At 50.4% G+C, this 13,402-nt stretch overlaps 1 protein-coding gene across 2 annotated transcripts in view; it reads right to left on the bottom strand.

Annotated features, from left to right (window-relative positions):
* Window positions 1-13,402, bottom strand: part of HIF3A (hypoxia inducible factor 3 subunit alpha) — a 65,213-nt gene that overhangs the window by 38,778 nt on the left and 13,033 nt on the right. For both annotated transcript variants that reach the window (XM_053211380.1, XM_053211381.1), the window contains one exon: window positions 10,348-10,418. In XM_053211380.1, the coding sequence (XP_053067355.1) occupies window positions 10,348-10,364 (17 nt within the window). In that variant the 5' untranslated portion in view covers window positions 10,365-10,418. The remainder of the gene's footprint in view (window positions 1-10,347; window positions 10,419-13,402) is intronic.

The raw sequence follows: 13,402 nt of genomic DNA, 5'->3' as shown, positions 1-13,402 counted from the left end.
CACGTGAACTGAATTTCATGATAATAAAAGGGTATCTAAAGTATTTTTTTAATTTTAAGTTTATTGATTTATTTTGAGAGAGAGAGAGAGAGAGATCATGATCTCAGAGAGAGATCAGAAAGAGAGAGAAGAATCCCAAGCAGGTTCTGCACTGTCATCGCAGAGCCTGACGCAGGGCTCGAACTCACAAACCATTAAATCATGACCTAAGCCGGAAAGAGAGCCGGACGCTCAACCGCCCCTAAAATATCTATTTTTTTTAAGAAGGGCACTGGATTGAATGGAGAAATGAAATTCTAACCCAGAGGTTGGGGGTCTCTAAGATCCTTTCGTGGGGTCCACAAGGGCAAAACCATTCCCATAATAATTCCGAGATGTTATTTGCCGGTTCTTTTCCCCAGAGTCCAGTGAACTTTTTCAGAGGCCATGTGACTGGGGATGATGTCACTGCTCTGATATTAACACGTAGTGGGTTTATTATTGCTATTTCAAAACGAATAGCTAAATCTTTTAAAAATTTGTTTAAATTTATGTAAGGTAATTTTCAGGATTTGAGTAGCTTGAAATGGGCCGTGGCGGGAGTATTTACACCATGGAAACACCGCATCACCGGGTTACTTTTCCTTCAGACAGCTGCTTTACCAGTAGGCTACGCTATATATATCTAGCCCGCATAAATGAAAACTCTTTGGGGAGCCTCAATAATTTTTTTCAGCTTATTTATTCATTATTGAGAGTGATTTCACCTATGAATCACCACCCGTCGAAAGGTTACATGCAAAGGACTGTTACAAGCTATCACACATCCTATCACTCAATCCTCACATCTCCCCTACGAGGGAATATTATTTCCTCACTTTTGTTTCCTGAACCGTTTGAGAGTAAGTGGCCAGCATCACCCCTCACCGCCTCATCTCTGAATCTCTGGCCTGTAACTTCTGGAAACAAAGGCCCCTCTCCTATGTATAGTCTTTTGACTTCTACACTGTTCGGGTCTCCTTCTCTTGTCCTGTCCATCCCAAAACACTCCACTCGAGCCTGTGCTCTCGCCTCTGGGACAGGACGAGACAGAATAGCGTGATTTAAATAATGAAAGAGGGAGGCAGCTGTTAGAAACTTTGAACCTGTCGAGGGAATCACGTGGGTGGCTGTCCTCCTCCCTTGGGGGACCCTCACTGTCCACTATGACCTCATGGCCCTGTCTCTGGGTGGGCCTGGGAGGCCCCACTGGCTGGCCCTGGGATATTCTGATGTTGAATTCTTCTTGCACTGTCATCAGCGAGGGCCACAGGGCAGAGCCCCAGGATCTAAGGACCCGGGAGCTGAGACCTGGGAGTCCCTGCCCTGTTCACCTTCGAGCCGGGGGCAGGGAGGGCGCAGCAAGGCTGGGGTGGCTCAGAGAGGTGAGGCCTCCCTGAGCCTGCACCAGATACCCCACACTTGGGTGTGAGAGAAGACACACGCTCTGGGCTGAAGTCTTGTTGGGCAGAGGAGGTCAGGGACAGTGAGGTGACAGGTCACTGCCTGGGGTGGGGCCTGCAGGATGGGATGCTGCCTGATTGATAAATCATTGAATAAAGCCCATGAGATTTTTAAATTTTACTCAGTTGGATTTTATTTCCTTTTTTTTAAAGATTTTATTTATTTTTTAAAAATTTTTTAAACGTTTTTATTTATTTTTGAGACAGAGAGAGACAGAGCATGAACAGGGGAGGGGCCGACAGACAGGGAGACACAGAATCGGAAGCAGGCTCCAGGCTCTGAGCCATCAGCCCAGAGCCCGACACGGGGCTCAAACTCAGGGACCACGAGATCGTGACCTGAGCCAAAGTCGGACGCTTAACCGACTGAGCCACCCAGGCGCCCCAGATTTTATTTATTTTGGAGAGAGCACAAGCGAGGGAGGGGCAGAGGGGGGGGACAGAGGATCTGAAGCGGGCTCTGTGCTGACAGCAGGGAACCAGATGTGGGGCTTGAACTCACAAATCTGGAGATCATGACCTGAGGCAAAGTCTGAGGCTCAACTGACTGTGCCCCTGGATTTTGTTTCTTAACCCTTTTCTTCCTCCAGGGACAGGAGAGGATCAGACAAGCCCTCTTCCTGTTACGGGATCGAGGAACTAGGTCGGTATTACGAAAATTGGTCCTCCCACCCCCCAGAAAAAAGATAATGAATTCAGCATCTATCCTGCTTTTTACGCAAGAACTGGACCGCAGTGTAGACAATTAGCTGAGAAAGACAAGTATTTCTTTCTAGAAGTAGTCCAAATAGGGACACCTGGGTGGCTCAGGCCAGTTAAGCGTCTGACCCTTGCTTTTGTCTCAGGTGGTGATCTCACGGTTCGTGGGGTTGAGCCCCACGTCAGGCTCTGTGCTGACCGCACGGAGCCTGCTTGGGGTTCTCTCTCTGCCTCTGTCTCTGCCCCTCCCCTGCTCGCGTGCTCTCTCTTTCTCTCTCCAAATAAATAAATAGACTTAAAGAAAAATTAGTCCAACCAATAAAGGTAGAAAAAGGGGGCAGTTACATTATTACTATTTTGCGACTCTGAATGAATGAATAGATCTAAGCGGCAGCTCAGCCGCCCTCGTAGCAGCGTGGAGTTGGTGGGGATGGGGGGGGGGGGGGCGGGGCAAGTGGATGGGATGCGCCTCTTGGTGGAAGTCCTGCGCACTACACGTGATGTGTCCCTCCCTTCCCTGGAAACAGGAGGAATCTTGCTCCGAGCGCAGGCCCTTGGCAGAGGCCGAGATTGTGCTCCAGACTGTGGAAAACCGCAGGACAAACAACCTTGTTCCTTCATCACGTAAACTGCCAGGAAACAAACAAAAAAGATGTAGGGGGGATCGACAGGCTAAAAGGCATTTAAGAGACATACTAACCAATCACAGAGTCTGGACCTGATTTGGTGGGGGGGGGAGGTTTGTTTTTTGTTTCTTTTTACTTTTTTCAGTTTTGTCGAGATATAAATGACATCCAGCACCGTATAAACAAGTGTAAGGCATACAGCGTAATGATGTGACTTACATATATCCTGAAATGACGACCACGATAAGCTTAGTTAACATCTGTCATGTCGGGGTCCCTGGCCGGCTCAGTTGGAAGAGCACGTGACTCTTGATCTTGGGATCGTGAGTTCGAGCCCCACGTTGGGTGTAGAGATTACTTAAATAAATAAAACTTTTTTTTTAATGCTGTCATTTCATATAGATAGAAGAAAAAAATTTCTTTCTTGTGATGAGGAAACGTTTAGCAACTTTCAAATATCCCACACAGCAGTCTAACTACATAGAACTGTGGTCATGTCCTAGGTTATACTGCAGTACTCATCTGTCTTGTAACCAGAAATTTGAATCTTTTGATTACCTTCGTCCAACCTCTCCACCCTCCCCTCCCACCATCTGGACCTAATTTGGATTTTGATTTCACACTTGCAGACTGCCGTGGAGGGAGGCTTTAAGAAACACCAACCGGGGTGCCTGGGTGGCTCAGTCGGTCAAGCGTCCGACTTTGGCTTAGGTCATGATCTCGCGGTCCGTGAGTTCGAGCCCCGAGTCGGGCTGTGTGCTGACAGCTCAGAGCCTGGAGCCCGTTTCGGATTCTGTGTCTCCGTCTTTCTCTGCCCCTCCCCGGCTCACACTCTGTCTGTCTCTCTCTCTCAAAATTAAATAAACATTAAAAAAATTTAAAAAAAATTAAAAAAGGCAACACCAACCATGTCAGCACTTGATCCTGGACTTCTGGCCTCCAGAATCATGAGGAAGTCAGTTTCTGTCATTTAAGCTCCTCTCAGCCTGTGGTACCTTGTTATGGCTGCCTTGGAAAATGGGTACAAAAGGACAAAAGGAAAAGAGAAAGGGGAACCAAGAACAGGGCCATGACTGGGGGAGGCAACAGCGTCTCCTGTGGAATGGGGTTGGCTTGAGACTCACTGAAATACCACAGGACACAGAGTCCCCTCAGCCCCCAGGAGACCCGTGGGACCCCCCAGAGGGCAAGGCCCTGGGGAAGAGCAGGCTCTGGAGGGAGGCCTCTGTTCTGGATGCCAAAGGAGGGCATGACCTCCTTGTGCCTCAGTTTCCTTATCTGTACAAGAGGGATCACATGGTACCTACTTGTCAGGGCTGACGTGAGACTTAAGGATCAAGGAGAACACAGGTTTTTTAACGTTTATTTATTTTGAGAGAGAGAGAGACTGCAGGGGAGGGGCATCGAGAGAGGGAGAAAGAATCTCAAGGAGGCTCCACACTGTCAGCACAGAGCCCAACATGGGGCTTGATCCCACGAACCATGAGATCATGACCTGCGCTAAAATCAAGAGTTGGACGCTTAACCGACTGAGCCACCCAGGTGCCCCAAGGGGTATAAGCCTTGAATGGCTCTTAGCACATAATCACTCACTAAACTTGCATGATAATATTTCCTCTCCCTTGAGAAGAAGGAGAACGAGGTGGGGCGCAACGAAGCATGCTACACAAAAACTCAACCAGAGACAAGACCCTCCCACAACTGTCAGGCACAAGGGCACACTGGAAGTCACATTCTTTTTTTTTTTTTTTTAATGTTTCTTTATTTTTGAGAGACAGGGAGAGAGAGAGCACAAGCAGGGGAGGAGCAGAGAGAGAGGGAGACACAGAGTCCTAAGCAGGCTCCAGGCTCTGAGCTGTCAGCACAGAGCCTGACATTGGGCTTGAACTCACAAACGGCAAGATCATGACCTGAGCCAAAGTCAACACTCAACCAACTGAGCCACCCAGGCGCCACTGGAAGTCACGTTCTTGACAATGGCCACCGTGGAGCCCCTGATGTAGGCCTGAGGAGGGAGCAGTGAACTAAGGGATGCCACACCCTCCTTGACTTCAGTCACAATGCCTCCACGGTGTCTCAGTTACCTCCTAGTTCGTAACAATACGCCCCAAACTCAGTGCTGCCGAACAACCACTGTGCTTGCTTCCCACCGAATCACAGCCAAATGGTTAGTGAACTCGGGGTGGAGAAGGCTTTGGGCAGGGGCTCACTGGCCCCTTTGCCAAGAGCCATTGACTCGAAGTCAAGTCTTCCCCAGAAGGAGTCTACCTCTCCTAACCTCTGTCCAGGTGTTTCCTGGCGAGGCTGGAGGTGGGCTGGGCTCCAGGCCTGGTCGTGTTTACCAAAGAAGAGGGTGAGGTCAGGGCACAGGAGGAAACCATGCTACCCAGGACAGGGTTGAGCTTGGTGTCTCTGAGACGGGAGGAGGCTGGCCGGCTTTCCGGGGCCCGGAACATGGTCTCACAGGGCAGCTGAGCGAGGCCCTGGGGTAGGAGGAGGAGGGAGATCAGGAAAAGGTACGGAAGTGGGGGTGGGGTGGGTCTTGGAGGCCATGCTGGGGGCGGGGCCAGGGCTCTCGGACACTGGAGGCCGCCAATCTGACAGCAGTGAGGCTTTGGGGTCAGACAGCCCCGAGTCTCAATCTTGTCCCCGTACCTTCCGAAGGTGCCAAGATGCCGTTCGCAGGTAGTATTACCCACCTCCATTTTTGATGTCAGGTCCTGACGGCTTCAGGCCCCATACCCCCGGCTTCTGCTTCGCGTGGGCAGACGGACCTATGAGAGAGCCAATACTCTCCCTCTCTTGGCACCGGCAGGAAGTTCCAAGCGCTTAAACCCGTCCCACATCCAGGAACCCTCATTGGCCCCCAAGTCCTAGCCCAAAGGAAGGCCAAGCCACCCACTTCAGTCATCTCACGTGGACTTCCCTCCGGACTGCTCATGAGCCCTGCCCTGTACCGTTGCTCTCTGTGTGCACGATCAACTCTATTTTGTACGGGTGTCATCTGTCCCACATCAATATAAATTCCCCGGGCAGGGGCTGTCCAGCCTCCAACAGGAGACACTAGATACTCAAATAAAAAGTTCCACCACCAGGGGCGCGGGAGTGGTTCAGTCAGGTAAGCCTCCGACTTCAGCTCTGGTCATGATCTCAAAGGTCGTGGGTTCGAGTCCTGCATCGGGCTCTGTGCTGACAGCTCAGAGCCTGGAACCTGCTTTGGATTCTATATCTCCCTCTCTGCTCCTCCCTCCTCTTGCACTCTCTCTCCCTCTCAAACAAAAATAAAAAACATTAAACATTAAAAAAAAAAAAAGTTTCACAACCAGCTGCCTTCTTGTCCCCCATCCCAGCCCTGGCCACTCTTGTCCAGGGATGAGTCAACCATCTGTAATGGTCCTAGAGTTCTACGGGGAAACAGACTAGGGCTGCCGTGTCCAACGCCACATACCCAGTTGTCGGGACTCTGTCTCTTTCCCCCTCAGGATGCTCAGGGTCTCACAGGAAGTCAGAGTATCTCCCATCCCCACCCTGGGTCCCAGGATACAGGAAAGACCCCAGCAAAGGGACCCACCGCAGGTCACAGACACAGTCTGGACTGACCTCCCGGCCCACCTCCATCAGTCCTTGGCCAGCTCCTCCAGAAAGGACAGGAAGGTCCTGCCCTCAGCCCTTCCTGAGGGAGAGGCCCCGGGTGCCGTGTTCCCACACCTCTTGGTTACCGCTGGCAAATCTGTACCTTCTGGAATGTGCAACAGAAAAGGACATTTCCGTTCCTCCTGTCACCGGCTTCCGACTTCGCTCCAGGAGAAAATACCTGCGTCTCCCTCCTGGCATCCTGAGGGCATTCTTTCCATCGTTGTTCAGAAGGCCCTCCCAGGTGAAAAGAAGGAAATACCTCCTCCCATCCACTTGTACAAGAATATCTGTAGCAGAGTTATTCATAATAGCCTCAAGCTGGGAGCAACCTGAATGTCTATCAGCTGGTGAATGGGTGTGGTGTGGGTCTCAGCCTTTATCTGCTGGGAACGCCTGAAGGGCTCACCCGGGCGCCCGTGCCATTGTGGTGAGTCCCCACTGGCATTTCCCCAACCGCAGGCAGTGTGGTGGCTGGATCTGCCTTTGTGGGTTTTTTTTTTTTCATGTTTATTTACTTTTGAGAGAGAGAGAGGAGAAAGAGTGTGAGCGAGGGAGGGGCAGACAGAGAGGGAGACAGAGAATCTGAAGCAGGCTCTGAGCCGTCAGCACAAGGCCCAACGTGGGGCTTGAACCCACAAACCGTGAGATCATGACCTGAGCTGAGGTCGGACACTCAACGAACTGCTGAGCCACCCCGGTGCCCCCACCCTTGTATTTCTTATTATGATCCCAGAACACGCGTCGGCAACAACCACCAGGGAACTGTGAATAAGACTGATCACGCACAAGTCATAGAGGGTACGCGGCATGCCCAGGGACACACGGCGAGGTCCCAGGTAGCGAGAGAGGGAAGATGCACGCACCTGGGGCTCTGCTTCTACTAGGGGCCGAGGATGCGGTGTCTAGGGTTTCACAGGTTCACTCTTTCTGGGTGAATTTAAAGCATAAGAGCAGGGGGCACTTGGGTGGCTCAGTCGGTTAAGCATCTGACTCTTGATTTCGGCTCCGGTCATGATCTCACAGTTCGTGAGTTTGAGCCCCGCGTCAAGGCTCCACACCGACAATCCAGAACCTGCTTGGGGTTCTGTCTCTCCCTCTCTCTCTGCCCCACCCCAGGTCGTACGCACGCTCTCTCTCTCCCTCTGTCAAAATAAATAAAGCATAACATCAGGACTTGCACTCAACCCGTCAATTATATAGGTTACCCCAGACTTTCTAAAGAGGAATTTCATGGGGAGGGGGGTGGCCTGGTTCCTTAGCCGGTTATTTTTTTCCCCTCTGCAATTCCATATTGCTAATTTCATTCTCCCACATAAAAACCATGGTTCCTCCCCGAACATCCACAGATGTTGTCATCCGCTCAGTTCTACCCACAAAACGATTATACCATAAAAAGATTTTGGTTTGGATAAGAGTCTGAATCACTGAATTTCTCATATGTCATCACGACGCAATTATTACCACTGTGTTTTAAGCTTATTACCCTGTATTTTCCTTTTTTTATGTTTATTTACTTCTTTTGAAAGAGACAGAGAAAGAGAGAGAGAGAGAAGGAAAGAGTGTGAGCAGGGAAGGAGCAGAGAGAGAGGGAGACAGAGAATCCCAAGCAGGTTCCGTGCTGTCAGTGCAGAGCCTGACTCGGGGCTCAAACTCACGAACCGAGATCACGGCCTGAACCAAAATCCAGAGTTAGACACTTAACCGACGGAGCCACCCAGGCGCCCCAGGAACACAATACACTTTAAAATATTTACTGAGATATTCATGGCCTTGTATCTGGGGAACGTTATGTGGTACATTACACTGAAAAAAGTGAGATGTTTTCATTTCTCTCTCTCCGTATACAGGTGTGGATTTTTTTTAAAAAAGCACTTAGTACGTTTGCAAGCACGTTCTGCACCAGTGGCCACCATTTCATCGTGAAGCCAGGTGAGGGGAGTACGGAGCTCATGAGCTGAACAAATCATGGGGATCTGGATGGAGCAAGGAGGGTCGGCACTGCAAAAGTGTCTCCCCCGCATCATCCCCTCCCCGGTCACCTCCACCCCTCGAGAATGAGAATCTTCTCTCCAACCCAATGAGTTCATCATCTCACAAGCTCTGCAAGGTTGACCCGGCTATGATCTCATTCACGGCCCTGTGGGCCCAGAAATGCATCAACCGGGGCCATTTCAAGTCCTGTTCCAAGCCTGGAGACACCAGGACATTTCATTGTCCCGGGACATGCGTCCCTAAGTTTGGGTGGTGGCTTTGGAGGGAGTGTCCCTCTCCACCTCAGACATGATGGGGACAGACCCCTCCCCCCAACCTGAGCCCAGGTTCAGAGTCCCTCCTCCACCCCCCGGCCCACAGGAAAAGAGGAAGAGAACTGAGTGCCAATCCTTAGTCCCAGTGCCCATAATCCCCCCGCATCTGACCCAGAAGGGATGGTGTCAAAACCCTGATGTGAAACTGGAAACTGGTCGTGAGGCTACATACGGGTGGATCTGAACCCAGAGGACATAGCATAAAAAAGAGAGGAAATTGGGAAGGTCACAGAAGTGGCAGGATAAAGGAGAGCCTAGAGAGACCCCAGGGGCTAAATGAAGACTTGATTCTGATTCTGCCATATTCCAAGTGTCCCCAGAGCCTGCCTCACCCCCGGCTGTGTCCACCCAGCACTTGATCTGCTAGTCTGAGAACTGGCCCCATGTTTCCTGGGGCGGGGGGCCCCATATGGCCACACTTCGAGTGCCCCACCTCCCACTTCTGATCTTCTCCAGCTCAGTTCCGAGCAGAGCTGCACCCAACCCCCTCCCGGAGAGAAGTTCTGGTGAGGGATGGTTTGAAATGGCGTCCAGATCCCCCTTTTCAGTCTGGAATGAACCTCCTTCCCTTCCTGATCCCAGGGTTTGTGGGATAATGCACTTTTCAAATTGTGAAAGACATTAGGGACCCTTGGGTGGCTCAGTCTGCTAAGCATCCGACTCATGATTTCAGTGCAGGTCATGATCCCAGGATCATGGGATCGAGCCCCGCATGAGGCTCTGTGCTGACAGCACAGAACCTGCTGGGGATTCTCTCTCTCCCCCTCTCTCTCTCTGGCCTTCCCCCAGATGCACACACTCTCTCTCAAAATAAATAAACTTAAAAAAGAATAAATTCTGAGACCTTAAAATTATTTTCTATGTATTAATTTCATTTTTCAACACTTATATCAAAATTGGGACAGAAAAGGGAGGTGCTCTGGGTCATTGAGGTGGTGTCTCCCCAAACAGGGTGCAAATAGGCGCCTCCCTCGCGGGCTTTCTCAAAGGTTCCAGATCTTTGGCTCACTGACTGAGCCACCCAGGTGCACCTGAGATGACATTTAGTTCAAACATCCCAGCCTCCCATCCATCAACGTTGATTCAGGAGGGCCCTGAAGAGTCCTCTGAGGGGGAAGGTCAGAGTCTTATGGATTGTCCACTTTGACCGTGTCCTCTATGTTGTGTTACTAAGTCCAGATCTGTCAGTTTCCAGAATCTCATAATGCCGACATGTTTGGTTTATTACAAAGAAATCATTTTGGAGGCAAATAAATTCTTCCCGTGTGAGCGTCCAAACTCCCACACCACTGCTTACTGGCCGTGGGGCCAAGGGGTGAGTCCAGCCCTGGGTTTGGGATTCCAGGAGAGGCGAATTTTTGCTTCCTGGGGGTGGCCGTTCCCACCTCGTCCACGCTCGCACAGCCCTGCCCCATCCCCGATGCCCTCCAGGGGGCGCAGCGGTCCGGTCCTCCCTCCTCCGGGCAAGAGGAGTCAGGAGGTACTCAGCACTGACCACTCCTCCTTCTCTATGGATGGTGGCCCAACCCCCTGTCCCACACCCTGGCGAGGTCGATGCAAGAACCCCAGGCTTTGTGATAAAGATGGGATTTTACTCACTGAAACCAGGCGACCATGGTGAGTATCTTGAAATGCGTTCATACGTTGAAAAAGCAGGCGTACCTCGCCACCTGTGAGAGCAGAGAAACGCCCCAGGTTCACCATTTATGGCCTTCCCAAACTGTCAAGCTCCCCTGATGACAATCTAGGTAAAATTGTAGGATGTATGGAGTCTCTTGCGTTTTGCATCTGGCCAGAAAAGGGCCTAAGGTCTTGAAAAATATGTCAGGGCAGTGTCCCCAGGGCCAGCCTGGGGATTGTACCTAATGATACTGTGTAGGGGTAAGGGTGAGGGGTCAGGGCCCTGGGGACTTCCCAGAGCACAATAATCTCTCAGGATTGTCCAGAATCATAGAAAGGGGACCAGTCACCCTACGCAGGAGAGAGTCAGGCTGAGCGTCTCCTGTCCCCAAACACAACTCCATGTTCCACACCCAACTCAACAACAGACCCCTCTCTCCAGGATCATTCAGGAAGCAGAATCCAGCAGTCAGCGGACACTGAAGAGGGACAGAGAAGGTGAGCAGGAGAGAGACAGACAGAGATGGAGGGACAGACAGAATGTGGGCAGAGGAGTGGAAAAGAGAGACCTGAGAAGGAAGCTCTCCTCTCCCACCCCACATGGCCCCCTTTCGGGCCTGCTTCCTCTGGCAGCGGCATTCTCCACTGTGGGTCTCACCACCTCGGTAGCGGGCTGTACAACCCCTTGAGTTAGTCTTGAATGATATGTTTTATAATCAAAATAGATTAGAAAATGGTTATTAGGTGCCTCACAGAATCGTATCAAATGCTGTTTACTGAAACTCCTCAGGGCCGTTGTAAACCTTGGCGGCCAAATGGTTCGATACTCAGTAATGGAGCGGGCTCCAGGCGAGAGCCCCGCTTTCAGACTGGGCTGCCCGTCTTGTTTCCCAGTTGAGGGCCCATCTCTCGAGGCCTGGATTCAATGCACTTCCTGGGGAGACGCAGGGCAGGCCTGGACGCCTCACCAACATCCAAAGTACAGTAGAGGCATAGAGACCAGCCAGGGTGATGGCGACAGCACAGACCACGGGGCATGGCTTGGAGAGGTCTCTGAGGAGGGACAGCCAAGCAAGGCCCCAGCCGCATGCTCCAGGGCCCAGAGCCTCATCTCTCAAAGGAGCTGAGTCACAAAAGGGCAGGAAGGTGGAGGGAGATCCAGACAGGACTGATTTGCTTATTTTTGATTTTTCATATTGTTAGAATAATACTGGGTGGCTCAGTCGGTTAAACATCCGACTCTTGATTTCAGCTCAGGTCATGATCTCACAGTTCGCGAGATCAAGCCTTACATTGGGCCCTGCGCTGACCGCGGGAGCCTGCTTGGGATTCTCTCTCTCCCTCTCTCTCTGCCCCTCCCCCAGGCTCTCTCTCAAAATAAATAAATGAACTTTAAAAAAATACGAATACAATACGTGGTCCTCTGCTTTGTCTGGCTTCTTTCACCTGTTTTCAATAGGCATCCGGTTGTTGTGTGTATCGGTATCTTGTGTATGTTGTGAGGAATAAGATTTCATTATACGGATACATCACATTCAGTTTATCCACCCGTCAACTGATGGACATTCGTGATATTTGCACCTTCTGACTCTTGGGAATCCTCCCACTGTGAACAAGTGATTGTCTGAACAACTACTTCAGTTCTTTTGGGTATCTACCCAGGAGCATAATTGCTGGTTCACGCGGTAATTCTCTGCTTAATAACTTATTGAAGGACAGACAGTTTGGGGTGCAATTTCTCCAAACCCACTAATACCTTTCCCCCCACTTAAAAAAATCATCACCATTCTCGTGGGTGCGTAGTGACAGATAATTCCTAGTAGTTTTGATTTGCATTTCCTGAATAAAAATGACTTTGCGCATCTTTTCATGTGCGTGTTGGGGACATTTGGATATCTTCTTTGGAGAAATATTTATCCAAGCCCTTTGCCATTTTTTAAATTGTCTTGTCTTTTTGCAAGAGTTCTATATATATTCTGGATATGATATTCTCGATCACTGTCAGATTATGATTTGCAAATATTTTCTCCCATTCTGTGGGCTGTATTTCCGCGCTTCTTGATAGAGAGAGGTCCAGTTTCATTATTCTGCCTGTAGATATCCATTTGACTCAGCACCACATGTTGAAAACTATTCTTTCCACATTGAATGGCCTTGGTGCTCTCATCAAAAATCAACTGGGGGCGCCTGCGTGGCTCAGTCAGTTGAGCATCCAACTCTTGATTTTGGCGCAGGTCATAATCTCCCAGTTGTGGGATCAAGCCCCCAAGTCAGGCTCTGCGCTGAGCATGGAGGCTGCTTGGGATTCTCTCTCCTTCTGTTCCCCTCCCATGCTTGCTTGCTCTCTCAACATAAACAAACAAACATTAAAAAAATCAATTGGCCATAGGGGTACCTAGTTGGCACAGTCAGAGCGTGCAACTCTTGATCTTGGGGTTGTGAGTTACAGCCCCATGTTGGGTGTGATGATTACTTAAAAATAAAATCTTAAATCAACTGGCCATAGATGTATGGATTTATTTCTAGAACCTCAATTACATTCCGTCGATCTGTATGTCTTCCCTTATGTCAGTACCATACTGTTTTGATTACTGTATCTTTATTTTTTTTTAATTTTTTTTAACGTTTATTTATTTTTGAGACAGAGAGAGACAGAGCATGAGCAGGGGAAGGGCAGAGAGAGAGGGCAACATAGAATCTGAAGCAGGCTCCAGGCTCTGAGCCGTCAGCACAGAGCCCGACGCGGGGCTCAAACTCACGGACCGCGAGATCATGACCCAAGCCGAAGTCGGCCGCTTAACCGACTGAGCCACCCAGGCGCCCCGATTACTGTATCTTTATAGTAAGTTTAAAATCAGGATGTGTGGGGTTGTCTGGGTGGCTCAGTCAGTTAAGCATCTGACTCAGTCGGTTAAGTGTCCGACTTTGGCTCAGGTCATGATCTCTCAGTCCGTGAGTTCGAGCCCCATGGAGCCCCACGGAGCCCCACAGAGCCTGGAGCCTGCTTCAGATTTTGTCTCCCGCTCTCTGCCCC

This window comes from Acinonyx jubatus, chromosome E2, assembly GCF_027475565.1.
Source record: "Acinonyx jubatus isolate Ajub_Pintada_27869175 chromosome E2, VMU_Ajub_asm_v1.0, whole genome shotgun sequence".
Lineage (NCBI taxonomy): Eukaryota > Metazoa > Chordata > Mammalia > Carnivora > Felidae > Acinonyx > Acinonyx jubatus.
The sequence above is the reverse complement of the archived record's forward strand: the minus strand, read 5'-3'. Positions and strand labels throughout refer to the sequence as shown.